The following is a 25,829-nucleotide window of genomic DNA, read 5'->3' as shown; positions in this document are numbered from 1 at the left end:
ATCCAGCCGTCCCACCTGCTGACAGCACTGTAAAATCGCACGCATCAGCACTGCTCCTCCCTATTGTTTGGGACCAGCATAGGAATGTAAAGGCAGGGTCTGTGTCCCCACTGGGGACAAAGTTAGTTACAGGGCCTTTAATGCAAGTTGTGGCATCTTTTGCTTCTAGTTCTGCAGGCTCCCTGACAAAATCCCCGGGGGGTAAGAGACCGGCTGTCACATAACATGACGTGCTGCTTCTTGCAGACAACCTTTCTTTGGGCCTAGGGAGACCGAAGGGAGTTCACCATCTTTTTCTTTTTACCAAGCGAAGCAGCTTTTTTTTTTTTTTTTTTCCTGGTAGCACTGATGGGAGATTAGCTTGATATACATTTTCTTAAAAATAATGCTCAGATATTTTAAACATAGGATAAAGTTCACCCTCCATTACAGGAGCTGGAAGCCTTCAATAGGCTTTCATTGTTTTACTGGGCTTTTCCTTACTGTATGAAGAAGCAAGCTGCTAGATTATAAACACCGGGGTCGGTTGGTGGCTGTTTTACATAATCTCCACCCACAACATTTCCTGTTACCTTCTTTATCATGTAGCAGGTCACTGCTGCCTTCCTCTGTGGAAGGAGGAACAGGATAAGGGTTCTCTTTGTTTTCGCCCTCTCTGTCACCCTCTACACCCTCCATTGCAGTAGCTCAGACCGGGGCAGACAAGGAGAAAACTTCAGCAATGAGACTTGCAGCTTCAGAGCTAAAGATCTGAAGGAAAGGTTAAAAGAACATAAAGATCAGCCTGAGAATGCCAGGTCTGGTCGTTTTATCTCCCCCATCCCTACCCCTGCCTCATGCAGTGAGGCAGAGAACCTCATCTAGTGGTTGCAGCCTCACTCATTTCAAATCCATCTTCAAGCCATGTAGGGGTTTGTCAGCACCTCTGAGAATGTTCCGGAAAAATGTTCATGGAAAAATCAGGTGTTTTTTACACCCTTTCCTGGAAATGTGACTTCATGGATGCATTTTAAGGAACCTCTATGGACTGAGACTTTCTATATGAGCACAGTTCATCTCAGTCCAGCTCTAATTTGTGAAAGCAAAACAAAAAAGCTGAAGTTTCTGTCCTGGAGACTCTGTGCCCTGCTTCACACTTTTTCTGGTGTCCTCCCCTCCCTCATCCCTGATACTGCGCTCAGCCATACTGCACATTGCTCAGCTCCTTCTCTCTCTAGCTTGGTCTCTAAAAGCTTTACACCTGTTCAGTACCTTTCCCATGCTTGCAGTTATGTTTTTTTCCTCTGAAACAGCAAAACTAGAAAACAATTCAAAATTATTTTTTCTCCTTTCCTGCCAAGTATTTCTCCTGAGATGCAGGAATGGGCAAGCACAATTTGAACAGGGCTGTAAACCCTCCTGCCTCTGCTTCAGGTGCATGGGGAGACCCAGTGCCCTGTTCTGGCCTGGCTGTGAGCTGGGACAGGGGAAACTGGGGCAGGGTCAGCCCCCCTTGCCCTCACCCAGATGGGGAGGCTTTCTTGGCCCCATGGGTGCCCAGGCAGCCTGTGGATCTGAGGCTGGAAGTGGCAGCTCGGAGGCAGCTGAGGCTCTGCAGGGTGAGCCCCAGGGCCAAGTGAGGCAGGAGAGAGCGGATGAAGCCCCAGGAGAGATGTGGGGCTGCCTGGAGACCCTGCCAGGGGAAAGCACCCACAGAAATATCCCCCAAAATCCTCCTGCTTCTCTTGGGTTTAAAGTCTGTAAAAGGTCTGTGCAAAAGCCTTGGGAGTCCCCAGCCCCAGAGCCAGCCCCTACCTTGTGCTGTGGCCACCTCAGGTGCATCTCCCCACCGGACTGGGCTGTCGCAGCCTCTTATACCCGCCTGGGTCTGCCAGCTGCCATTTCTCGGTAATCATTGGAAAGTGAAAGAAATTATCCAAGACGCGTCGGCGCCTTGTTTGTTTCCTTCTTGTCGCAGGGTGGAGGTGGAATTTCCTCAGCAAGAACAAAAGTTAGGATCTGCAGGGGTGTGAGAGCCCTGCTGGGGTGTGTGGCCATCCTGCCATGCTGTGGGACAGCCCTGGCCTCCCCTGGCACCGGTGACATCTGGGGGTGCCTTGGCCCCATGGATATCACCCACTCCCACATTCCTTGGGTTCCCCAGTGATTCCACTGGTGTCTTTGCCCCACAGATCCTCCATGGTCCCGAGGATCCTTACCCCAAGGTATTCCCCCACCCCATGTGCATATCCCTCTGTGCCCCAGGGATCTTCGGGGTGTCTCAGCTCTACAAATACTCTGGTGTCTCCAGGGACCTGGGGGTTTTCTTCCCCTCACCCCTCTCCAGCTCTGGCTGTCCTCAGGATCAAGAGATCTCTGCCACATGTCCTGTGTAGTCTTTCTACACAAGTCCCCAGATATACTTGATGAGTCTTAGTCCCATAGGTTCCCTCATGGTCCATGGTCCCTCAGCCTCCCCCTGGCCCAATGGATGTTCTGGATCAGGGTCCTCAAACTACGACCCACGGGCCAGATACAGCCCCCCAGGGTCCTAAATCCAGCCCCCGGTATTTACAGACCCCCCTGCCCCCACCCCCCACCCCCCCCCCCCCCGCGAGCCGGGGGTTGAGGGGGAACCAAGCAGCCGCAGATGACTGCCTGCCACTTCATCTGCGCACCGGCCCCCTGGTTAAAAAGTTTGAGGACTCCTGTTCTAGATCTTAGCCATGACCTTCTGTCCTTGCACATGGGGCTGAAAGCCAGAGGTCAATGCTCCACTGCCCAGCACAGTGGAGCAGTCCCAGGTGAAGAACATGGCCAAGGCCACCAGCAAGGCTGCCATCAGGAGGGCAGTAGACCCTGGGGCTGCTCACGGGAGATGCTTTGACTGCTGGGAAGGAGTCTTGATCTGCAGTGTCCCCTGCATATACTTTGAGGTCCTTTCCTCGAGACCTGGCCTCCTCACCCACCATCCATGCCCCAGTCATTACAGTACAAGTTTTACTTCATTCCCTCTTCCATGACTCAGGAAGAAATAAAAGAAAGTTTGTCAATATCTGAAAGAATAGCAGGCAAATTAAATATGAGGCATTTGTAAATTCAGGAGAGCATAATGGTAGCTGGACCTTGTCTGTCCAGGAGGAGCACCCTACCCATAGAAAGCATGTTCAGATCAAGAGAAGGAACAGTGGACTGAAAGATCAGCACAATAAGACTGCTGCTTCAGCAACTATGGGGACGCTGACACATCAACAAACCAAGATGTGCAAACAAGACCAAGAGGACTGCAGCCTGTGGGCAAGAAGCGACTGTCCAGCACTTGCTCCCACCTTGCACAATAACAGAGATGTTGAGCTGTCAAACAGCGAGCATCTTCCCCACTGCAGCCTTACCCAGACCTGCAGAACAGGCAAACTGTCACAGCCCCCAGCTCGACTCATGCTTTGCCCCAGAGCACTGACAGCTTGGACAGGATGATTGGTCTCCATGCTGTGCTCCTCAGGCTTTGCCCCCAGCCTGGGGACTCCTCTGCACTTCTGAGCTTCGTGCCCCTGTGTGGAGTGGCTGGTGACCAGCCCCAGGACCAAGGTGGTGAAAGGCACGTGCAGAGCTGGCTGCTGAGACCCACTCCTGGTCCCAGGACTCACAGATGCCCTGTGGTAGAACAACCACTTCTGATACCTTCTGCCAGAATGGGATCTTCTGTACCTGCCAGCCAATCTCAGAGGAAAGGTATCTCTAGGCTCTTTAGGAAAAGCACAGAGGAGCTCCCAGTTTGTCACTGAAAACAGCTCATAAGAAAGAGAGTTGAAAAGCTGCCAGCATTGACTTCCCCTCCCGTATTTGCTACTTTACACAGCTGCAAGGGTAAGTGAAAAAGAATGCTGAGCTTGAAGCAAAACCAGAGCATTATAATGTTCTCTTCAAACATATGTCTGTGTTACTCTATTGAAGCTCTTGCTTGGATTACCTTTTAGGGTTAACATTTTTCTAAAACTTGTATTTAGATCTTATTCTTCTCCCCCCCCCCCCCTTTTTTTTTTTTTTTTTAAGAAGCCAACCAACCAGCTCATCAAAAGAAGACGCTGGAAAAGCAAAATTCCCCTGTAGAATTTTCAGGGTTTGAAGCCCTAAATCCTGCTGAGAACCACAGAAATCAGCATTAAAATACATAATTTTTAAACAAGCCACTTGCACCAAGGGATTCTGCAAGCATAGCAGCAGATATTACAGGATATATTTTGGCTGTTTCCTTATCAAAAAGGAAAGATAAAACCTGGTTCTGTAACATTAACTACACTGTCTCATAGAGCATTGTCTCTGTTAATTTTAAATGGGTATTTGCTTTACCACATGAATGTTATTTCATCAATGTACCAAATATTAAGAATAGTAAAATACTTCAAGTTATTGTGTTAAAATCCATCTCACTGTTCCAAGTAGCACATATGGTAGCCTATGAGAACATCAGCTGAATGACATGTAATCTTTATGTTATATTTATTTACCCAAATCGTTCTTGCCTGAGTAATCCTGTTGTGTGTGTGTTTACGTGACAGGGGTCAGGTAAGAAGAGCTCTTCTGGTGGGGTTTTCAAGTAGTAAAGTTTAGTCCTGGTGAAGGGCTAAAGTAAGTACTTACAAGAAGTCTGAACCCCTGGAGCTGAAACAGATTAAGTAGTTTGTCATTTTATCTTCTGATTTTGTTAGGAGCTGCCACTTTATTTTAGCATCAAAAGCAATACTGTGGTGAATGATTTCTGTGGCAATGTGTCATGGTTTAACCCTGGCCAGCAATTAAGCACCACACAGCTGCTCACTCTCTCCCTCTGTGTGGGGATGGGGGAAAGAATCAGAAGGGTAAAACTGAGAAAGCTCATGGGTTGAGATAAAAGAATTTTAATAGGTAAAGCAAAAAACACATGCACAAGCAAAGCAAAACAAAGAATTCACTCGTTACTTCCCATTGGCAGGCTGGTGCTCAGCCATCACCAGGAAAGCAGGGCTCTATCACATGTAACACCGTAAGTCCAAACATCCCCCCTTCCTCCTTCTTCCCTTGGCTTTTATTGCCAAGCATGATGCCATGTGGTACTGATATCCCTTTGGTCAGTTGGGGTCACTGTCCTGGCTGTGTCACCTCCCAGCTTCTGGTGCCCCCGCCCCCCTCTCCCCCCACCCCCCGCTGGTGGGATGGGGTGAGAGGCAGGAAAGGCCTTCGCTCAGTGTAAATGCTGCTCGGCAGTAACGAAAACATTTCTGCGTTATCAACACTGTTCTCAGCACAAATCCAAAACATAGACCCATAAAAGTTACCATGAAGAAAAGTAACTCTACCCCAGCCAAAACAAGGACATTCTCTACCCCTTATTCCATACCATATACATCATCCTTAGGTCCCATGTTATCCAATAAATCCTCATTAACCAGAGCCACCCTCCCCATTCTTTGATATAATACACAGATCAGTCCCCTAGTCCATGGGACAGCCCTGTAAAGTGTCCACTGAGTTCATGTAGTCCATGACTTTGGGCTCTATCTGTTACGGTGGCCACTTAGCACAGGAGAGGTGATGTGCTGCATGGACTTACTGGGCACCAAAGACAGCTCAGGTCAGGTCACTGCTGCACTTGCACTGCTTCTTGTAAGACTTGTCCTCTATTGGTTCAGGTGGTTCCTACAAGTCAAATATTGTAGCTCAAATAATGGGTTACAGCAATTTAAAGGTATTTCCATTACAATCTCCCTTTGAACCAGACCATCACATTTAACTTTGCAATGAACTTCTCCCCTTCTCCCTGCTCCAGCTTGGGCTTATCCACAGACTGCAACCCCTTAGAGTTGTATGTGCTCCAAGTGGAGCCTTATCTGTGAGCCACAGTCTCTCCAGGGGTATACCTGCTGCAGCATAGACTCACGCACAGCCACAGATGCTTTGAGGTGTATTTGCTCCCGTGCGGACTGATCCTTGGGCCACAATCCCTTCAGAGGTATACCTGCTGCGGCACAGACGTAACTGGCTACAAACACACTGATGTGGACTGTCGCAGCACTCTCAAAACTAGCCAGCTGCAACAAGGCTTTTACCACCCCATACCAGGTTAACTTCAATTAGTAGTTCTCAGACCTTGCCCCGGCACAACCACTAATCCCCCACAGGGTTTCAGAAGTTCATCTACTGTCCGTGCTGTTTCTTAATCCTCTTCAGGTCAGTCCACCCTGCTTCTTGCCTCTGCTGCATCTGTATTCTTTCTTCTCCAGACTCCTCTTCCAGCCAGCCTCTCCTCATCCAGGCACCCTTCTTCCCCCAGGGGTTATCCCTGTCTCTCCTGCATGCAGGATACTCTATCTCCTCCCTCTGCTTCTTCCAGGTCTCTCTTCACCTCTTCCATACCCCTTAGAGCTATGTAACCCCTTAACAGAACCAGCCACAGCTGCACATTATCCACATCGGCCAACCCGCCGCCCCTGAAGCCAGCCCACAGCTGTATATTACCAATGTTAATTAACCCAGCTTCATTCCTCTATAATTCCTCTACAATTCATCTACAGTGGACCTGCTTTGGTGTGGACTTATCCATGGCCACGGATGCTTCGGGGTGTCCTGCTTCCATGTGGACTCATCCATAGGTCACAGTCCCTTTGCCTTGAGTTCACACTGGAGTTCCAGCCTGTCCAGTATGGCAGCACAGAAACAGCTGCGATGTCCTGGTCACCTGCCAGCCCAGCTGCATTGCCACTGCTGTCATCAAAATGTTCCCAGACACAGCAGAGTAAGATGATGTGCAGTACGCCAGTACTGCAAGCAGTGAAAGCAAAAAGCAGCTTCTAACAAGTGTTAAACTGAAATATACAAAGAGCAAGCAAGCCCCATAGCAAGCACAGGAGCCTGCCAATAGCTAAACAGCAATAACAGCTATAAATTTGATCTGGCACATTCCAATCAAATCTGTCATTATCTTGAACCCTTCGAACCCCCCACTGAGCACCAAAAAGGACTGTCGTGTTTTAACCCCAGCTGGCAACTAAGCACCATGCAGCCACTTGCACACTCCCCGCACCCCCCCTCCCCAAGCCCCCCGCCCCATGTCGGGATGGAGGAGAGAATCAGAAGGGTAAAGGGGAGAAAACTAGTGGGGTGAGATAAAGACGGTTTAATAGGTAAAGCAAAACTTAACACCATCCCAGCCAAAATGAGCATGCAATAGATACAGATGAACTGTCTGAAATAGCACAGTTTCTTGAAGTGGGGGTTTTGGTAGGTGCCAGCCCTTCAAAGATTTTCAGCTCTGCAGAGCTACAAGTAGAAGAAACTAGCTGCTTGAGAGGCCCATATTCAATGTAAGCGAATGAATTGCAGATGGGATGATATATGCAGCAGCTAGTTCTTTACCAAGAAAAGATTAAAGTGATTTTGCTTGTTAGAAAAATATCCCTCCTGAAGACATGACATTTCTCTGAAGTTACAATGCTTGGACTTATTTAGGAGGTTGGTTTTGGGTAGCAACCAAGTGCAAGCTTTAAACTGTAAAGTGATATTACTATAATGTCAAAAAGTGCTGAAGCTGGTACGATATATGTGGGAGACAGTTAACCTGTAAAATTCAGATACTGTGGTGCAGAAAGAAAAACTAGATCAGGAAAGGCTTGAAAAAAAATGAATATGTAAAGGTGAAAATGTATCTGTAGAAAGTATATGTATGCTTTGATATGTTTCTAAATCTTCCCTTTAGCTTGCTACTGCAATTAGAATCTTAACTTTGCCATGCCATATTAGAACGCTAAAGAGTACTATCATGCCATGGCAGGTCATGAGCTAAAGTTGGTCTTGTGGCTATATTTTATCCCTTGATGGAGAGCAAATGCTTTGATTTAGTAATGAAAGGTATTAACTCATCTCTGTGTTCACCTTCTGTTGTGTAAACACAGGACCATCCAAAAGAAAATTTGAGAGAGTGTAACAGGACAGAAATAACACAAAATACCTTGCCTAAACTTCCTGTAAAGCTTAACTTCTGCTCTTTTGAATAGCCCAGCTCTTATCTCATGCACCACAGACATCTTAAATATTCCCTGTCCTCACCAGTCAGGAGTTGCATTCTCAGGCTCCTCTTATTCCCACCTGTCTTGAGGAGTCACTAGAGCCAAGTGCTCTGCTTCCTTCCCTTTTCCTTCACTGCTGGCGATTTCAGTCAGTTTCATACCTAAATAGCACTGAGGATCTGGCCCCAAATCCCCAGATGCCTTGTGAAAATGAGTTTTGAAGCTGTTGTTCAAGACACTGAAACATGCAGCAGGATAACCTTTCATTTTCCTCATAAAAAAATCAATTTCTTCTTGATTTGATGTGAGTGTAGACTGCAAATTCATCGTGCTTTAAATTGTGAGTTTGGAGTTCTGGAAAATCTGATACTCCTTTTTTGATCCCTGAGTTGGCTGATTTTGTTTCATCCCCCCCCCCCCCCCGCCCTGTTTTTTGGTCTTTTTTACTTTATCTGTTCTTACTTCAGAGAGGCTTAGTCCTGTTGCATTTTCTGGGGAATGAATGTTCTGGAGCAGTAATGCTGCCTAATGTCTGTACCGAAGCTTAAGGAAACCCAAACATTTGCATCTGAGATGTATGAGGCTCCTGATCTAGGGACTATTTTTATCACAGTGCTGCTTCCATAATCATTATCCTAAACTATTAAGAGAGAGAAATAATCATTAGAAATGACTCTCAGGCACCTGGGAAAAAAAACCAAACCCCAAAACACTTTGTAAGGCACAAAATTTGTTTTAAATAAAAGGAAATCCTGCCATGGCAATACTGTGATTAAAATGACATGAAAAGGCTTTAATAAACATCAGAGACATCATATGTATCTCTTACTTTAATGACCACTGATTAATTATCATATGGAGCTTATGCTGAATGTTATTTGGGCAAATTAGAAATTCTGCCTCAGGCCATCAGACACTGTACTCCTGGCTGCATGAAACAGATATGTGCTAAACAATTACAGGATCTGATTCAAAATGGTGAAAGCTAGCCAAAACAGCTGCAGTTGCTTGCTTTGTAAATCACCCCAGGGCCTTCATCCGCAGGAAGAAATTACAGGTTTGCAATTGTCCCACAGCACAGCTGTATCATAGGTTGTGTGAGAGTTAGGTGGTAGGCACAGAGAACACATTTTTATTCTAGTCTCTTGCCTCCTGTGGATAAGGTTAGAAGATGGAGCTAAACATCCCTGCATCTGGTTTGTGGCACCTCGTTTTTCAGAGACTAAAAGCACACACAGGTAATACAGTAGCACATACACTCATGTGCGGTCAAAATCTATTTAATTGATTGCTGCTTTTGAAAAAGTCTTGGACAGAGAGCTCAGGGACAACTTTAATGAGCAGGTGGTGTTTGTCCTGAGCCCCCTGAACAAGCAAGATATGAGCAGAACCATCCAGACAATAAATATTGTGTGCAGCTATGTCATGACGGCAACTCCACCATACTTGGGTGCCTGGCCAACACTCCACCATGTGTGTATCTTACAAATCATGAGACAGTGCACATCTGCACTTAGCCTAAACTTAAAAAATTACATACACTAGATAGGTAAACTGTTTTTGGTTTTCACTGAGTATAAAGGTGGGCAAGTTCTGGGACTGGGCCAGAAGCCTCACCTACAGGTGGATGCACTGAGAGACTCCTGGTGCCACCTGCAATGGGGCTTGCATGAAGTGGTAATTGGTGATGTATCCTTTGCTTAGTCTCTGTAATGCTGTGCAGTAATGATTTCATGCTTTGCTCCTATTGCTCTTTCATCATATTGTGCATAATAACTAGTACTGAATCCTTTTATCATATTGTATGCTATTTTCCTTTATTATATTGCTATATAAACAACTGCATTTGTTCTTATAGCTGATTTGGAATTCATTTTTTCTTGGTATCCAGTCAATCAGCAAAACATTTGCGTGCACTAAGACACCTCTCAAGCAGGACAAGAGCTCAAACAGAGACTTAGGCACTGGTTCTGAAAGATCTTGTGCAGGCTGTGCTATGCAGTTTTCATAGCTTTTTCTGAAGCTTACTTAATTGTCAGTATTTTCCCTCCTCATTCTTCACTGACATCATGCTTTGCAACACTTCCTAATGTTGTGCAAAATATTCAGAATGAAATCAGCAAAATTCATATGCCAAATTTAGGTGCAACTTATTTGCATGTACAGAGACCCAGGAGCTATGCTTGGCCTATAGCCACGTAGATTTTTCCTCATTCCCATAAAACTTACAGGAGCTTCAAGTTCTAAGTCTGCAACCCATTTTTTAGCCCTGTGAATATCAGTACAAGCTCTTCTGTTTTCTCTAGCATGCACTTATAATGAGCAATAACCTTTAATCTTATTTTCAGTGGGCAGAGTTCAAACTGTGGTTCTGTTCTCCCAAGTATTTTAGCAAAGGTTGTTGTCTCAGTGTGGCATGCTCCCCTGGTTGCAGCTCATCAGTGATCTTTCCTTCATAGGAAAGAGAAATAAGCTCTTAACTCCTTCATGTAATTAAAGTCTCTGATAAATCATTTTGGCATATTAAGAATAGATCAGGAGAGCAGTGAAACTTTTCCCCCTTAATTATAGTCTGAGTTATTCCGTCTCTGCACCTATCATTGACCAATGTGCCTTTTCTTTCCCTTAGGGCATTTTCAGTGTAGTCTCTGTGAGATGATCTTTTTCTCATGGCAAAAAGCAATATCTTTGCAAAGAGCAGGTCACTTTGAGGGTGCATGGGCTATGTTTGTGTTATTATACTTTCCTTTTGTCATTCAGATTTACAGCACAGTTAATATTTCTCCATGGTTAATCTTACGTGACTGCCCAAATCTGTGTTCCTGACACTGCTTTTCTCTGAAGAAGAGAGCAATTGGTTATTGCTGGTGCTGCCCAGCTCAGGTCCTTCTGGGCAGTGTTAATCAGAGCTATGCAGCTGGTCCATAGGTAGTTCAGGAGCTGCTCACCTTGTTTGTAGTCAGGTTCACATACAAATAACAGATTTGACTGTTGCCTGATGTTGCACTTTATGTTGATGGAGATTCCCCTACCTAGCAAACTACTCACTCACAGATAGCATCGCTTCTGCCACAACTGGATAGGTGACATGACTTACCCTGCCATGGTAACCTCCCAGCCCAGAGTGATCTTCTCCTGAGAGGCATACAATGCTCCTGATCCTGACCCATCCAGGGTCTACTAGGTCTCTAGTGCCACTGGGTAGATAATAGTGCATCCCCTTTAGTAATTTTCATCCAGTGGTTTCAGGCTGGGCAAGTGGAATGTTCTGTTAGCCCAAAGGCTCAGTGCATTTTTCTGCAGGCAGGCATTAGCCTGCACAGACACAGATAGTGCTATCTTCCTCCTGCAGGTTGCCAGCAATGAGCAAGAGCTTGCTGACAAAGGATGACAAGCAACTTACAGTTACTAAGGACCAAGGCTTTCCTCATATGAGCACTTCAGAAGTTTCATACAGGCACCTTATCCAAATGTTATCAGCACTTCAGAAAGCATTGCTGAAAACCCCTGTCTGCACCTCAGTCTGATGTACGGTCACAGGACAGTAGAGCAAGATCTTCTTTGCCACAAGCAACCACTACAATCCAGCCCACACCTTTTTTGTGCCTGTGATACCTGATCACCTCAATTAATTTAATTTGTCTCTGTGAAGGTTATTTATCACTTAATGCAAGTTATCCTCAGGTGCATTGCAGGGGTACTCCTGTATTTTGCTGTTAAATACTTGTTTATTTATATAATGTTGCTAATAAAGGGAGGGAAATCTCATTTAGGTACCAGACTAAAAAGCCAGGTGTTTTGCCCTATTTACCTTCACTAACTCCTGTCTTCACAACTATAGAGTCATGAAAGGTTTTGGTTATTACTACCATAAGCTTTTTACTAAGACCTAGATGTTTAACAAGGTAATGAAAAAAATAGTCCTGAGTATTCCTGGTGTGCTGGTTTTAGCTGGGATAAGGTTAAATTTCTTCATGGTAGCTTGTATGGGTCTATGTTTTAAATTTGTGATGAAAATAGTGTTGTAATACAGGGATGTGCTTATACAGAGTCAAGGCCCTTTCGGTTTCATCTGCTGCCCCACCAGTGAGTAGTCTGGGGGTGCACAAGAAGATGGGTGGGGATGCAGCTGGGACAACTGAACAAATTGATATTCCATATCATATGGCATCATGCTCGGCAATAAAAGCTGAGGGAAGAAGGAGGAGTGGGGGATGTTTGGAGTTACAGTGTTACATGTGATGGAGCCTGGCTTTCTTGGTGATGGCTGAGCACCTGCCTGCCAATGGGAAGCGGTGAATGAATTACTTGTTTTGCTTTGCTTGCACATGTGGCTTTTGCTTTACTTATTAAACTGTCTTTATCTCAACCTATGGTTTTTCTCATCTTTACCCTTTCTCTTGTCTCCCTCACCCTGGTGCAGGAGGTAGTGAGCGAGCAGCTTAGTTGCCAAGCTGCCTACTGGGGTTAAACTATGGTATCTGGACACCTAGCTTAGGAAGCACGGCTTCCCCTTTTCCCTCAGATTTTTAATCAAAGCTTCCTTCTGTCAGAGGATCTGTTTGTTGCCAGTGTCAACAAAGAGAGATGAAGTAGCCATAATAATTCTTTTATTTGAAGTAGTTGGGGATACAATCTAGTGTTGGCTCAGCATGCTGAATGGGCAGGGCTGATTCCTGATCCGGTCTCTGCACACTTATGGGCATAAAGAAATGAGGATTTCTGTCTATAGCTGTTAACAAACTCTGAGTCCAATGTATAATCACTTTAGGTTTTAACAGCACAGGTGGATGTAGAGCTGGTGGCTACTAACACCCAAGCAGAATTGTAGACTGCTGGAGGATGCTTGAAAGATGTAAATTGTCACAGCACTCTCCAGACTATCAAGCTGCAACAAGATCTTCTACCATCTCATACCAACATACTCTTCATGTCAGTCCCTCTGCTGCCTTCTCCTCGTCTCACCTCATTCAGGATGTGTGTTCTTTCTTTTCCTTGGCTGCCCAACCACTTAACAGAACCAGCCGCCTGCATCTTATCTACATTGGCCAACCCGCTGCCCCTGAAGCCAGCCCACAGTTGTATATTATCAATGATAATTAAGTCAGCTTCATTTCTCTACAGTAAATGATCATATAGCAGTATCTCTTGCCATGTTGCAGGCCTTTGTGTGGCCCATGCGGTGACAGAGCATTCCATAAAGCTGTAGATTTTCTGGACTGTGGTTTCACTGTAACACACAGCAGGGAAATAAATGTTCTGTGCTTTGGACTGGTATAAAGCAGCAGAGGACAACTGTGCCAGATAGTGGGTTAAGATCAGAAGTGAATGGTTCACAGCTGAAGCTTGTACTTTTTTAACCAACACAGGCTGGCAAGTAGTAGCTTCCTTTGCAGCATGATTAACGTTAGCTTTCCCGAGTGCAGCCACTGAGGTGTGTGACCCTGTGGCGAGCATCACCATCGCTGGGCAGGGGGTTCAGCCAAGTTTTTCTTATGCACAGGGCAGAAGACTGTCTTCAGTAACACTTGATTCCTGAGCGATTTGCTTCAGTGAAGGTGAGTTTGACTCCAAAATCTGTCCTGAAATAGCTTTAAACCAGCATTTGACCTACATAAAAATAAGCTACTCTGGACAATATCTTTAGGACTCTAAATATATTCAGATTTTTATAACTAAAAAAAATCTCCAGAACATGAAAATATATGTAAAGCTATTACTTTACAAGTGCATTGATCAGGTTAGCTCAGCAAGTTTTATTCCAAAACTCTTTTTCCATGTGTCAAAAGGCAATAGAGACCTCTGTAGCTATAAGAAACTGAGAAAATAATAAAAAAAACCCCCAACAATGCTTTGAATATCCTGTTTTTCTACATAATTTCTGTAGTCTATAGTGTTTATGCTTTAACTTTTGTTCACTGCTACTTTTTAATCTTGGTTTTATGCCAATAAGGCCATGTCTTTCTCTTCTCAGTGGGAGCTACTGCTGTTTGGCTGTGGTTTTTGGGTAAGATTTATTCTGGCAGTCAGTGACCTTTCCTTTTCTCCCTATTGATTGTCTGGAAGGCTCGGCCTGATAAGGTGAAAATAGCTACAGTGTTTTATTGTTTCTAGTATCTGTTTATTTGTCCAGTTATGCAATGCACTTACAGACTGTCTGATTGATTTATTTCTCTTTTTGTGCTGCTGCTGGCATCCTTCTGGGCAATGGGACTAGAACCGGACTTCCTGAAGCTGCGAGTTTATGTCAGTGTCCATGCATTAACAAACTGCATGTAAGGCTTTTGAGTCAAAACCATCCCCTGTAACCCATGGCTGTCTGTTTGCCCAGAGTTTTTGACTGCAAATCTAGGCTTATACAAGCTGTCAGACTGCCAGCTGGCAGTGCAGTGAGTTACTGCTGAGGTAGGCTTGTGTCAAGGTAGTATAAATGAAAAAGGGAAAATGTATTGTAAAACATAGTAAATGAGCTATTCTAACTTCTGTAACACTATGCAACAACCTCTAAAAGAGCAAAGTGGACACAGGACATTGTTCTGTGAAGGCCTAGGGAAGAGACTCGGCTAACTGGATGGAGTGGAAGTCTATGGTCAAAGTGTGAATGAATAGGGGAGACAGTATGTTGCCTTGGAAATCCAAGAATAAACCAGTTACCACAATTCCAGAAGCCACAACATGTTTTTTCACCTCTGGAGCTAACTTGGGACAGCTGATCCATGTGGACAGCATGAACCCTTTGACAAGAGGTGAGTGAAGGTGAGATATGGCCTGTCACAGGGTAACGGGCCAGTCAAACACTGTCATACAGCATGGTCAGCCACAGTCCCTAGAATTTAGGAGTGGATGACAGCCACTGGAAGAGCAGAGACCCATACATAACAAGGGAAAAGGAAGATGGGGAATAGTTAGTTTTGGGATCTGGGGAACAGGTAGTACTAAGCTTAGAGATGCTCATGGTTCTCTCTTAGGTCAGATGTCTTTTCTCATGCTTTTAGGCAAGAAGTTATCAAGTGATCCTTCAAGAAAGAGTAAGCTTTCTTCTAGTGACTCAGTCACCATGATACTCTGAAACATATGTATATGCACTGACTCACATCTCTTATCTGTCTCATATCGATAAACACTAACAACGCAAAGGTCTGGATGGTCTGCATGGAGGTACCCTGTTACTCCTCTTGGCTGAAACTGCATATGAAGGTAATTTATCACAGTGGGGTAACATTGCATCTGGGGTGACTGATCCACAGAATCATTCTTAAAGAGGTAGATGGCAATATTCCCTTAATGGTTGGGACCAGGAACCTTGAAACACTCAAGGAAAAAAAATTCCTCTGCCTCTTAGCACTAATCAAGAGGTGCCTAGTTCTGTCAGAGAAAGTAGAAGTCATGGTGTCTGTGGAAGAAGCTGGTTTAGGATCACAGTTCAACCAATGAAATCCAAGCAAGGGCAACTCAAGCACGGGACTTCTGAAAAATGGAGAAGAAACCTACTGGGATGATTTTCTGGTTCGTAAGGAAAGTTATGGCTTCTTGATCAAAACCTGTACGTAGGGAGAAGCCAAAGGTGGAGCTAAGGGTGCAAACTACTTAGCAAAGTTAGTGACAAGTGGACAATCTGTATCCAGAAGACCTGCAAGTGCAGTAGAATGTTCAGGTGGAGAAGAGGAAGCTTGTATCTGGACAGGTGGATGGCTTCATCTGTTAGAACTGAGGAAGTGTAATATGAAAGAACTAAGAAAAAGGGAATGAGGAGGTCTTCAGAAGGTAAGAGCAATAGCCTTTAACATTGGAACTACCCTAATTCAGAGCTGCAGTTCCACTGAGTTTCAGAAGAATCCCCACCTTCACAACTGCTTGGGTATTTTCTCATGCTCTCCTATATACACCCCTTCTTAACAAGGGTAACATATAATATATTGTATTTGGTCTGTGGCCTTATTTCAGCAGCTTTGGTTTCCAGTACTGGTGACAGTGCACTTGGCTCTTTTCTCTGATAGATGAAATGCAGAGCTGTTGCACCAAAATCAGACTAAGTACCACTGAGAAAGGACACAGTCCTGTGATGCCCTCTTTGACACTTCTTCCTTAAGACATCTGTGTACTTGTTTCTGTTAGTTTTGGCTGGGATACAGTTTATTTTCTTCATAGTAGCTAGTACAGGGCTATGCTTTGGACTTATTGTGAGGGTGGTGAGGCATGGGAGCAGGTTGCAGCTGTGGCTGCCCCATCCCTGGCAGCGCTCAAAGCCAGGCTGGATGGGGCTGTGAGCAGCCTGGTCTGGTGGGAGGTGTCCCTGCCCATGGCAGGGAATTTGGAACTAGATGTTCTTTAAGGTCCCTTCAAACACAAACCATTCTATGATTTTTGCTGAAAACGGTGTTGATAATGTAGAGATGTTTTAGTTACTGCTGAGCAGTGCTTACACTGAGCCAAGGCCTTTTCTGCCTCTCACCCCACCCCACTAGCGAGTGGGCTGGGGGGGCACAGGGAGCTGGGAGGGGACCCAGCTGGGACAGCTGACCCAAACCGACCAAAGGGATGTTCCATAACATATGGCATCATGCTTGGCAATAAAAGCTGAGGGAAGAAGAAGGGGGGGCGGGGGCTAAAGTTAACAGCATTTGTCTTCCCAAATAACCTTTACGTGTGATGGAGCCCTGCTTTCCTGAAGATGGCTGAACACCTGCCTGCCAATGGGAAGTGGTGAATGAATTAACTTTTTTGCTTTACCTATTAAACTGTCCTTGTTTCAGCCCTTGTTTTCTCAGTTTTGCCCTTCTGATTCTCTCCCCCATCCTGATGCAGAGGGAGTGAGTGAGTGGCTGTGTGGGGCTTAGTTGCTGGCTGGGGTTAAACCATGACACTGTCCCCACAAGACTTGTCTGTCAAGGTCAAAACAACACTGAGGTAGAAAATTCCTCACTTCCTCACTGGATATAAATCTGAAGCCAAACTAACTTCCCAGGCTCAATGCAGTCTGAGAGGCATGGGTCATGGTGTAGCACAGTTCGATTCGGAGAGAAGTGAATTGGCATAGCAACCTACACAATGCTGCCAACTTCAAAAAGGAGACAAACCCCTCAGGTATCTACCAAAAATATATATAATCCATCTAGGATAGAAATATGTGTTGTGCTGAGACAGGTTCACATTTAGAGGGGACCGGTCCATTTTGGACCCTTGTCAGTGTCATCCACACCTGATTTGGTGGCAAGTTGCAGGTTATCATTAAGCCATTCTTCTCTTTTCTTATGGAGATGCTCTTTGGGTTTTTGTTTTTTTTTTTTCCACAGTGTGACTTGGACTCTACCTAGTGCAAGGAACTTATATATTGATAATTGCCTTAAATATTGCTTAGTGCACAAATTCGAGAGGGACTGGAATGAGCTGTTGCCACAAAAAGTGGTTCTGCTCAGATTGGAGAGGAACTGGAACAAGCTGTTGCATAACTTTGTAACCACAAGGAGGTGATGTAGGATGTAAAGTTTTTAGGTTCCACAAAGGTGAGATCTAGCTAGCTCTTCCTGGAAGAAATGCCTGTGGTAACATCTGGCAACTGCTCATGTGCACAGCAAGGGTTACCTAAACCCCTCACAGCCACTGATGAAGACTCCCTTCGACCACTGACCACTGCTCACATGTTGAGCTTACACAGACTACACCCACCCTCACTTTGTATGTAAATGAGGAGGTGTCCTCTTGAGAGCATAAAACTTGAACTGATGAAAGCTTGGGTGGGACCCCCCCACCAAGGCACCTGGGGGTGAAGAAGACCAACAGGACATAATTTGATCCATGTGTGGTGGTATCTTCACCCTCTCTCCCTCTTCACACACCACCACCACCACCACCACCCTCCCCTCCCCTTTCTTTTTATTGAATAGTTCTCACATCTAGGTAACAAAATGTGGCATGGGACTAGCTCATCCAGTTAAAGTAACTGCCATTGAGCTATTGTATCTAACCGCATGCCTTCTATTTTGTATTAGTAAGTCAAGAAACTAGTTGGTTGGTGTCAGTTCACCTTAATTCAGTCTAAGGGTATCATGACCTTGGTTGCTGGTCCCAAGGGGAGTGAGTTTGTCCTAAACAACTCCTTTTGGGTTGTGACACCGAGTAACAGTTTTTGTGTAAAGAGGTCATAACATATTTTTCACACAGGTGTTTTTGCAACCAATTATTCGTACAGTTACACTTCATGTCTGCAGCCCCATGCTTCCCCCTGTTCAGTTAACTGAATGCCACCCCCCAGAGTGAGATATGCTCTTTGCACAACTAAAAGAATGAAGCTAGGACTCTCACTCTGCATTGCCGAGGTGATGCTTTCCATTTTCCTTCAGTTTGAATCTGTAACAATGTATGCGCTGCAGGTGCTGGAAATGTTCATAGAATTAGGCCAGGCTGGATTTAAGGATAAGCCATCAAAATGGGCATGGCTTCCATACCAGAAGTCCTGAGTGTATTTCCTGCAGGCTTCTGAACTTTTAGCTTTTCCTGTCAATATGGGTCCTAAGATCCATTCAACACACATGAGAACACCAGCTGGTGTCCCCCATAGTCACTCTCCTCACACTTAGGAAAGTGTTAGAGAAAAGACGAGCCTTTTGATGAAGAGAAATGGGTGGAAACAGGCTGGAAAAGGCTCCTGTTTAAAGTGCATCTCTGGCTGGTACATGAGAGAGGTGGTCACTAAAGACTGTAGAAAGACACCATGACCTTTTAAAACGTTTTAGCCCATCTGAAAGGCATATCAGTTATTGAGAATGGAATGTAACTGTTAATGTTTGGCAATGTGTGGACTTTTAATACCTTACAGGTTCTGCACAAGGTGCCCAGTTCCTTCATTCCTTACCATCACTTGCACCAGTGGTGTGCTGCTCACAGTGTGATGAGTCCATCAGCTACATGGAAATGGGAAAACCTAGGGAGAGAGGCCACAGTGCTCAGTCAAGGACTGTGCCTGGTGGCAGGGACCTACACACAGGACACCCCTACAATGTGGCATTCTCAACGTGGAGACCTTTGCCTAAGACACGGGACCGGGCACACATGTGAATTCATCATGTGTCACCATATTCCTGTGTGTAGTGGCTGCTCTCCAGCCAGGCAGCCCAATGCATAATATTTCACACAGAGGAGACTAACTTGAGAGATCTCTGGTTACTGCAGATACTAAATACCTAGACGACCACCCATATGCATTTTCATGCCAATCGATCTCAACCAGCATCTGAAATTTAAAAAAAAATCCTCATCTCCTGGTTCTTCCCTACACCTCGGTCACAACACTGGCAGTGCCATCAGGGCTGCAGAACATGCTCCAGAGGCACCATCGGCCGAGACTTCTCAAGCGGGTGCTTTTGCAGTGCCACTTCCAGTCTGTCAACACCGGGTGGCACCAACGACATAAAGAATCAGGGCCACGTCTCCAGCCTTTCCTTCTTCAAAAGCAGCTGTGATCCTGGGAGAGGTGAGGTCCTACCGGTTTATTTGTTTATAGTCTTGACGCAGCGACTGTAAGAAAAACATTATCGTAGCACGAGACCTCAGGTAATGGTAGCATTAGGAGCAGGTGAGGATATAAGATAGGAAGAAGTGTTTGTAAAGTTTGATTACTTCCACTGTGGAACTATTTCAGCTTAAAAAATCCCCACCTGTGACAAAGGTGTTTGGGTTGTGTTTTTTTTAATCTTGTCATGAATAAACCCTCTCCTCAGGCACAGAAAAAAAGAGACAGAAAAGCAGTGGAGAGGTAGGGCCAGTCCTAGGTTCTGTGCCAGTGTTGGCCATGTCTAAGAGACAGCTGGAGCTGGGAGTGGCCCTTGCGGATCTCCTGTTCCTTCCATCATCAGCTGCATTGCCCTGTGTACCAGCCAGCAAAGCAGGACCGGAGCAAGAGGCAGAGCCCCTCCATCAGCAAGTTGTTCTTTCTCACATCTCATCTAACATGGAATGCTAATGCCATTACTCCAGCAGATAAGACCAAGTTCTTCCGGAAGAATATCTGCATACCATTTTTTTTTTTTTTTTTTGTGGGGGAGCTTAGAGGCAGAAGTTTCTAGACGGTGAACTGGAGGAATGCCATGTGTTCATTATTGATTTCTAATTGCTGGCTATGATAAATTCCAAAAGTGTAGCAACGTGGAGCAGAAAGTCACAGAGGAGCTGCCATCTTACAGGGTGCTTTGTATGCCTTCCTTAACATCTGTCATTTGTGACCGATGCCACTGAACGCAGTTATCCAATAAGATGCCAAACTGTCAGCATTTCATTAAAATATGCTGCAGGGAGTAGTTCAGTAAACTGTTTAGCATGCCAAATGCATAGTATGTGCCAATATATTTATTGTATAGTGTTCTTAAGAGCTGCAAGCCTCTATTCATTGGGAGTAATCAATTCCATTTTCATATGCAGTGGACCTTGACCCCTGCTCTGCACTCACATTGCAACAATCTAATTTTTTCAAGGGACAATCAGAGTAAGTTGATGCAGTACCTCTACCAGGAACTTTGGCAGTAAGCTTTGTTGATATTCTGGGCTAAAAAAGCTCTACAGATCTCTGCACACTGTGGGAAGGATCTAAAAATACATAATAAAAGCATTATTAGTATAGCATGCAACAAGGTGAGGAGTACATGCTGCTCAACAGAAATAAAGTCTTGACAATGTAAAAGCAACAAAGCCAAATAAAGTAATTCAGCAACAACAGTATTAAGATCAGCCTTACTGCAATATGAAATAAAGGATAGTTATGTTTTTAGTGGAGCTGAAAGAATCTACCCCAGTGGCTGGTTATTAATAGTTCAAGGAGACCTTCAGTCCCCTGTTCAACCTTTGGATTGCCTCATTAGACCCTGTCTGTTTCTGGGACATGCAAATCCCATGTGTCAAAAAGCACTGGTCCTCATATACTCAGTGACCTTTCTCATCTCTCATATCCCTTCTTTCCTTTCTGCCTGATTACCCCAAAGTGCCAGCAGTGACTCTGTTCCCAGGCAATTACTTGTTGGGCAGCTCTCCCTCAGCTGAAATAGGGTCTCTCCTCTGATACTGAAAGCTAGGCAGCATTTTGTTAAGCCAGGACTTGTGTGCATGTTCAGCAACCCTCCATGACCTCTCTCCATGGGAAGCCTGGCTTCTGAACCTTGGGGTTTTCATCTTCGCTTGATATAAAGTGCTGCCAATTAGTTGTAGTCAAACCCTGAGGCCAGCAAAGGGGCATCAGTGTGTTCCTGAGCCTCATGCCTCCAACCCTTTCCACCTCTGGCAGTGGGCTCCAGCACTCCATTGCCTGTATCTCTTGCTAGGACAGACAGAAAACGTCTGCAATACCATGTATCTCCTTAAATCCTAAAATGCCACTCTGGCTCTATAGCAACACTAATAGGCATCATCTGTTTTTATTTTATGGCTGGGAGGCTCACAATGTCCCTACTGCAGTGTTCTGCAGCTACAGTTGAACAGTTCAAGCCTAGAATTGAGTCTGAGATACAATCCCATGTTACACCTCTGTTGAGCATCCTGGCTGGTGTCAGAAACAGTGTGGCCAGCAGGGCCAGGGCAGTGACCGCCCCCTGTACTGGGCACTGGTGAGGCCGCACCTCGAATCCTGGGTTCAGCTTTGGGCTCCTCGCTGCAGGAGGGACGTCGAGGTGCTGTAGCAAAAGAAGGGCAATGAAACTGGTGAAGGGTCTGGAGCACAGGTCCTGTGAGGAGTGACTGAGGGAACTGGGGTGGTTCAGCCTGGAGTGGAGGAGGCTGAGGGGAGACCTTATCACACTCTACAACTACCTGAAAGGAGGTTGTAGCATGATGGGGGTCAGTGTCTTCTCCCGAGTAAGAAGCAGTAGGACAAGAGGACATGGTGTCAAGTTGTGGTGGTGGAGGTTTAGATTGGATATTAGGAGAAAATTCTTCACCAAAAGGTTGTCAAGCATTGGAACAGGCTGCCCACGGAGATGGCTGAGTCATCCTCCCTGGAGGTATTTGAAAGACATGGAGATGTGCTGCTTAGGGACATGGTTTAGTGGTGGACTTGGCAGAGCTAGGTTGACTGTGGGACTCAATGATTTTAAAGGACTTTTCCAGTCTAAACAAATCATATTCTATTCTATTCTGTTCTGTTCTATACTATTCCGTTCTATTCTCCCAGACCATGTTCCTGGGGGCTTTATTTCAGAGCTCAGTAAGATCTATAGAGAGCTTTACGACCTTGAAATTCAGGCTGCGTATTAGGATTCCAGAAGAGGATGTAGAAACCCAGCTCTAAGCTTCAAAAATGAATAAAATGGGACATGAAGAAGCCACCAACAAACTGAGACTTGCAGAGATTGTGCATACATACAAACATCCTCATAAAATCAGACATGAGTTTTTCCCCAAAATGAGTATCTCCTCAGGATGAGCTTGCTGAAGGGGAAGGTATGGGGAGGAGTGGAAACAAAGAAGGGAGAAAACGTGGGAATAAATTCAATTTAAGTGTGCACAGAAGGAGCAAGGAGTCTCGTAAACATATCCAAGGTGATAAAAGACACCTGAAGCAAAGAGCTTTTAAAGATGTGAAAACCACCTGCTCTGGCAAGCAGAGCTGAAGATAAATAAAGACTTATGATCTGGGTGAGACAGTTTGCTGCATGCTTGTTCATCCCAGCGCTGCTGTCTTTTTCCGTCAGGCAAATGGGCTGGTTTGTTGCGGTAGAAATGATAGTGACCTGGAGTACTACCTGGAAAACAGCTCCTGTGCTGCTGCATAGCCCTGATGTATATGGAGTAAAAGGTGTTCTTTAATTATACACAGGGCTCAAACCACACAGATTGTGTGCACCAGGTCAGATGCTCACAGTGTTTACCGCTTTGCCCATGTTTACAACATCCAAGCCCAAATTGCAGGTTTTTATTATGGCCTTTCTCCCTCTCCTGCCCCTACATTTTGCACTGGCCTGGCCCTGCAGCTGGAGGACACATGACAGTGGTACCTTGTAGGGCAGCAGGCACCAAGGACCCTTCCCTGAGCTGAGAGTGCACGCCCAGACCTCAATTGTTTGGGGGAAGGAAGATATTTGAGCGGTCAGTTCATATTATAGTCTTAATCACAGCAGAAACATAATGAATACATTCTTCTCATTCTGCATTATGTCAATAATTTTCTGGGCTGTGTCAGCTCTTCTGTGGGTGAGAGCTTATTTTAATCACTTGAGAGAGGATCTGACCGACAGAGATCTGCTGAATATAGGACTGCATAGTTTCAGAAAGCTGTTTTTCAGAGCAAAGTTTTCAGACTTTATTTCCAGCGGCTGTTTTGTCTCATACCTTCAATACAGCGGACATGACAAGGAGTCAGTGCCTGGAGAAGTAACGGCTGCATCAGACTACGAATGCATTTGAAGGGCTACATTTACTTCACACATATTACAGGACCACAGTGAGACTTTGGTCATAAACTTTCTGGACATTTTTTAACAGGGGAATTGATGCTTGGCCGTTACATTTAACTGGTAAATTTTTGCTATTAACCATAGAGCCTGTTTGAGCAATAGGTTGCTTATAATCATGCTGTTTACTGGAGTATCAATGACACTATATAACACACAGTTCCCATGTCTTTATACAGTAATACATTCCTTCTTTCTTTTCTTTCCTCCTCTCCTCCCTCCCTCTCCTCCCTCCTTCTCTCCTCCCTCCCTCCCTCCCTCCCTCCCTCCCTTCCTTCCTTCCTTCCTTCCTTCCTCCCTTCCTTCCTCCCTTCCTTCCTCCCTTCCTTCCTTCTTTCCCTGTTCCCTCTCTCCCTCTGCCTCTGTGGTGTGCTGACACAGGTGCCAGTTGCTGAGGACCACGGTGAGCTGACCGATTTTGTGACTTCAGCTTCATTTTAAGTGCTGCTACTGGAACGGCATCCAGACTGCTGATACACTTTCCTTCCTTTCTAAACTGCTTTCCCCATTAGCAGTGGCTATGGTTGCCAGCTGGCTATGGTGCAGTCAGAAGGGGAAAAGCAATCACGGTGCAACCGGGAACGCCTCCATTTCTTGTTTCACACTTGCAGCAACACTGGTCCCAGAAGAGAAGACAGGGTCTAGCAACTTATTCGACTTTGTTACCTACAGATTCTGATGGGCAGGACTTGGAAATGTATAAAAATTTTAGCAAAAAAAAAAGAAGAAAGGGGCCATGCTTGTGCGGTGAGACTTTATGGCATACCCCTTGTCCCACTGTTTTTTTAATTAGTTTTGCTTCTACCCAGCAAGGAGGGTAATGAAAGCCTTTCTCTCTGGTTTTCTGGTGTTGTTTTGTTTTTTTTTTTTTCTTTTTCTTTTTTTCTGACTGTGGCTATCGTCTGTGCAGGAAACATTTGTTATGCTCTTTTTTTTTTTTTTTCCACTACTACATTTTTTGTAGCTCTTTCCAGTTTCACAGGCTTTGACTTTTTTTCTAGTGGGTCAGTTATAATTTTCATGGCCTGGGAAGAGAGATGTGGGAGAAGAACACAACTGGCCCTGGTGGGGCTGGTAGGGGTGTGTAGTGCAGGACAGTGTCAGAAACTCCGGCTTCTCTGGTCCAGCCAGCCAGTCCTGCATGACATTTTTTTTGCCACCTAGCAAATTTTCAATAACTTGCACTGAATATATTTACAGGCAGGTAAGCCAGGGAGGCAGAGACGGCATTTATCAGGTGCCAGCTAGCAAACTCTGCCACCTTTGCTAGTGAATTGAGGAGCTACTTGCTGTATTAGGAAAAGATATATACAGAGAACCTATTAATAGCCTTATCTCTGGTCTACAGCGAAGCAGTATGAAATGCTTGGGCTTCTACCCAAACTGCAAAATGCTTTTTGGCTTAAGCAGACCACAGGGCAGAAAACCAGTTTCATGCAATCTCCTAATGCAATGTAACTCTGCAACTGTCCACTGAAGCTCCAGGTGATAAAGATTGCTCCTGAGCACATCCATCAGTCTCTGCGTTGCCTGACATTGCTGTCCTTGTCCAAGCAATGGCTGTTCCAGTCTCATTGGTTTTCTCCCCTACATCACAGGTTGGAGGCTATAGCTGTTCCCCAGGAGGTGGGTTTTGCCCTCTTACTGACAGACACTGCCGATGCCCTTCCCTGACCAAAACCTCCTTCCTACCTGCTTTGTATTCCAGTTCAATCACCAGTGTTAGTGGCACTAAATGCTGTCTAGCCATCCATCACAAGACATTGAGGACATCCATTATGATATGATTCATTTGAGCAATCTATGTTCATTATTAATCTTCCCTTACTGCAGGCTAAAGTAACCCTGGCTTGTAAGGTCTCTGTCTTTTCAAAGCTGGCTTTACTATAATTGTGTTTTCTGCTGTATCTGCTTGCTTGCTTGCTTCTTAGTGCTTTTGAGGGTATTGTCCCTTTCCTGAAATAACTTCTGAACTGTGCCATTCATCCTGGGAAATGTTTATTTGGGATAAATATGCAGTCAATCACTGCTGTACTCTCAGCTTCTGAAAGTCTGCTTTGGAATGTAGCTCATCCCTTCACCGAGCTGAAGGGATTAAATACATAAATCTTCTTTCCTAAATTCTTGCTCTCCTGCCACCAAAAAATGGGAATTTGGATCTTTAAAAGAACAGGGACAGTCTGTCTGTAGTTTTTCAAGGTTGTGCTAAGTGTTCAGCTAAACAAATTCCACCTGGTTTCTCCACTGACCATCCAGATGCTGCCAGCTGCACAACACTCTTGAATGCATTTTTGCACCCTTGCAGGTTACCCTTTCTTCAAGGCTGGTTCCTTTTTTCCCCTCAGATACAGCAAGAGATTTCATGAGATTAAATCAT

At 45.1% G+C, this 25,829-nt stretch overlaps 1 protein-coding gene and 1 long non-coding RNA gene across 5 annotated transcripts in view; both read right to left on the bottom strand.

The window, feature by feature from the left end:
* Positions 1-1,982, bottom strand: part of LOC130144397 (E3 ubiquitin-protein ligase rnf213-alpha-like) — a 66,018-nt gene extending 64,036 nt beyond the window's left edge. For all 3 annotated transcript variants that reach the window (XM_056327989.1, XM_056327990.1, XM_056327991.1), the window contains exons 1-2: positions 1,795-1,982; positions 573-750 (exon numbers count right to left, since the gene is read on the bottom strand). In XM_056327989.1, coding sequence (XP_056183964.1) covers positions 573-678 — 106 coding nt within the window. In that variant the 5' untranslated portion in view covers positions 679-750; positions 1,795-1,982. The remainder of the gene's footprint in view (positions 1-572; positions 751-1,794) is intronic.
* A 3,193-nt stretch (positions 1,983-5,175) lies between these two features.
* On the bottom strand, positions 5,176-11,333 carry LOC130144021 (uncharacterized). Of its 2 annotated transcripts, none has more exons than XR_008819985.1 (3): positions 11,119-11,333; positions 5,570-6,720; positions 5,176-5,212 (listed from the first exon to the last, which is right to left on the bottom strand). It is a non-coding gene; the product is annotated as an uncharacterized LOC130144021 (long non-coding RNA). The 2 variants fall into 2 exon arrangements; XR_008819984.1 differs by lacking the exon at positions 5,176-5,212 and having other exon boundaries at positions 5,219-5,655; positions 6,536-6,720.
* Positions 11,334-25,829: the final 14,496 nt, after the last annotated feature.

Source organism: Falco biarmicus, chromosome 2 (assembly GCF_023638135.1).
Source record: "Falco biarmicus isolate bFalBia1 chromosome 2, bFalBia1.pri, whole genome shotgun sequence".
In the NCBI taxonomy this organism is placed as follows: Eukaryota; Metazoa; Chordata; class Aves; order Falconiformes; family Falconidae; genus Falco; species Falco biarmicus.
The sequence above is the reverse complement of the archived record's forward strand: the minus strand, read 5'-3'. Positions and strand labels throughout refer to the sequence as shown.